The sequence below is a fragment of the Nannospalax galili genome, unplaced genomic scaffold (genome assembly GCF_000622305.1).
Source record: "Nannospalax galili isolate Female #2095 unplaced genomic scaffold, S.galili_v1.0 scaffold83, whole genome shotgun sequence".
NCBI lineage: Eukaryota > Metazoa > Chordata > Mammalia > Rodentia > Spalacidae > Nannospalax > Nannospalax galili.
Window position 1 is genome coordinate 5,953,952 of NW_008352659.1, and position 3,010 is coordinate 5,956,961.

Below are 3,010 nucleotides of genomic sequence, written 5' to 3' on the forward strand. Positions count from 1 at the left end.
TAGAAGGATCAACATATACCAAAATATTAAACTTTAGGAATCTTCACATCAGAATTCCATTAACTCATAAGGCATATGTAGAAATCTCCATGGAAGACTGCTAAAATATAGCCATTTTATTCCAAGAATCTAACAGACTTCTTGCCTTCAAGCTTGCCATCTACCTGAGTAAACAGTCCGAAAATACCAACATCTTTCCCAAGTTCTTAGTGTAATCACAGAAATATATATAAGGCAAAACCACATGAAACTCAGAAGTCATATACAAAGCCAATAAATCAGACTACACATAAATAACTTGAATCAAATTAATTTCTGTCTCAAGGCAAAACAGGCACACATCTTTCAGTTATTTTATAGACTGAGAAATTATAAAGGTTCATGAGACTTTATTAGTCAATACTTACCACACCACTGCATGACTTTGTTTTCACATCCAGCTTCACCAGTCCAAAGCCTTCAAAGAATAGAGCAAAGATAATGATTCTTCTGTTTAAAAGATCACGCCTGTTATTCACAACACATTTAAAACAATTCCAACATCCACAGAAGCCAAAAATGTATTACTATACAGTAACAATGAAAACTTAAAAAGCAGTCCCACCTAAGGTGTCTTGGTAAAGAACATGCTGGGGTACAGTTGGCTTCCACCTCCCACCAAATACTTTCGAACTATTTTTAAATGTGACCAAATCAATTCCAATTAAATCTCAGAATAGCCAAATTGTTTATGGTAATGCATTTAGGACATTTATTTATCCCCAAAGGGGTATCCCCAAAAGGAACAAGGGGATATGTGGAACAAGGGACCTCAAATTCACACCAAAAAGCCCATAAACCTTCAGGTTGTCAGGAGTCACAACCATAAAAGTCAGAGAGTAATACATGCCAACTCTGCCCAACCAAGGCCTAAGTGAAAAAAAAAAAAAACTGAGAAAAAAAAGGGGGGGGGCTTGTTCCTTAAAAGGTTAAAACTCATAAACTCTAGTTTTGAGAGAAAGAAAACACTGAGCAATCTCCAGGCAAACAAAATGCAGCGGTTTCATGTAAAACTTATCCATCAGAATAATTAACATATCAGGATAGTTACAGCTTGACAAAGCAAGTAAATTTCTTGAAGGAATCTAAGCATTCATTTTCTCTTTTAAGCTAAAATTAAAGGGAAAAAAAGTCCTTACCAAATCCTTTGTTGAAAATATCTCGGGCAGCTTTGCCAAGGTCAGCATATGATGGAGGGATACACATTGCTAGTAAAAAGAAACATTCTAGAATTAATGTTGCTGCTCTCCAGTCTTCGGTGGTGAACTATGACCTATCCAAGTAGTACAATTTTCAAGAATTACATTTTTTGATGCCACTAGGAACTACAATAAAACTGACTCTAATAGCTCATAAAGGAATCATCCCTAACAAAAGCATGTTTCTAAACGATAATTATGTGGTTATTATATAAACTTTGTAAAGTTCTAACAATTGCTTGGGGGGGGGTGCTTTTTATTCCTACAGCCTCTCCAGCCTAGTACAAAATATCCCAAAGTGTACATGCACCTCCCAGAATTCACACGGACGGGCTGATTTAATCAAATGAAACAAAAATCAAAACTTAAGATTGGGCCCTTTCCGGGTACCAAATCCCTGGGTACCCTCCCCGAAATCAAAACCAACCCTCAGAACAGAGGAGAACTTAACACTCTTGGGACTGACATTTTGGGACACAGAAAGCAAGCAGCCATCTATGCTTCAGTGTCTGCATCAACTATCAAATGACACTTTTAAACATATTCATATGACTCCCAAGTCTGTGGCCAATGCAGCGAGGCTTAAGGGCAAGGAATCTGAGCTGTTGCACCAGCTCATTCATTCCACCGAGCACGTCCACGCCCTTAGCACATGCAATGACCTTGTGCTCCGTCCCTCACCAGGCGGAAAGATTTCCCCTACCTCCGGGAAAGTAACTGATCTTATTCTCCCCCTGGGCGGAATTCAACAACTAGTAGTTTTGCTTTCAAATTCGTCAAAGACATATCCCAAAGCAAACAGTGGTGCGGCTACAGACCAACGCCCCGGGCGCGAGCCCCCAGGTCTGAAATCCAACAAATCTGACCGCAGGGGCTGCAGCCAGACCCCGAGGACGCGGGATGGGGGAGGGCTCCAATGACCTGGGAGTGACGGGGGTCCAGGACCGGCCGCCGCTGCAGCCGTATCCTGCATCGGTCCCCGGCTCTACTTACGCCGCGCGCAGGTCCGTACACAGTCTGCCATGGCGAAGCCGTGGGGAAAAGGTGATCTGTGGAAAGGACAATAAGTGCGGTCAGGGGACGGTCAAAGGGCCCCAAGGAGGTCTCGGACACCGAGGGGCGACAGGCCAGGGCCGGCGCGGCCATCTTAGGGGAGCAGGGCCGCTCCGCACCCGCGGAGGCTGCCCCTGCGGTCTCGGCCCGGGGACTCGGCATGGGGCGGACGCCGCGCTACCTGCGGGTGTCCTGAGGAGCGCCGCCGCCGCCCTCGGCTAGCTGCTCAGGCTGCTCGGCTGTGTCGGGATTACGCTGCAGCCGCCGCGGCTGGAGGGCGAAGTGAAGGAGACACTGTTGCGCTCTCCACCCCCCACCCGCAAGCCTGGCCTCCCCCAGCCAGGACCCCGCCGCGGCCTTCCGGGCTGCCCGCCGCGCCTGTTAGCGAAACACCGCCCCGCCGCCGACTCCCACCTGCTCCGGAGCGGCCACGCGGGCCGAGGGCACGCCGGCCCCAGGAGTGGGCTGTCTTGGACCGTCCTGCGGAGACAGGAGGAGTAGGAGCCGCCGGGCCTCGGGTCAGGCAGTGACCGGGGCAGCCCCAGCGGCGAGGGGCCGAAGAACGGCGGAGGCGGTGCAACGGCACCCGCGCGGGGGCACAGGGGCTGGGACGGAGGGCGAGGACGCACGTCGGAGGGGCGGCACCAGAGGGTCACGTGGCCCACTTCACCTTCCTGGGCGCTGCGGCTGGTCTTGGGCTTGAGCGGCGACCCCGAGTG

At 49.2% G+C, this 3,010-nt stretch overlaps 1 protein-coding gene across 2 annotated transcripts in view; it reads right to left on the minus strand.

Annotated features, from left to right (window-relative positions):
• Vdac2 (voltage dependent anion channel 2) overlaps window positions 1-2,632 on the minus strand; it is a 12,580-nt gene extending 9,948 nt beyond the window's left edge. Inside the window, exons 1-4 of one of the 2 annotated variants that reach the window (XM_008849896.2) lie at window positions 2,473-2,632; window positions 2,232-2,287; window positions 1,179-1,247; window positions 408-457 (exon numbers count right to left, since the gene is read on the minus strand). In XM_008849896.2, the coding sequence (XP_008848118.1) occupies window positions 408-457; window positions 1,179-1,247; window positions 2,232-2,262 (150 nt within the window). In that variant the 5' untranslated portion in view covers window positions 2,263-2,287; window positions 2,473-2,632. Of the gene's footprint in view, window positions 1-407; window positions 458-1,178; window positions 1,248-2,159; window positions 2,288-2,472 lie in introns of those variants that run through there. The other variant, XM_029554464.1, reaches the window with a different exon arrangement.
• Between the last annotated feature and the right edge of the window lie 378 nt (window positions 2,633-3,010).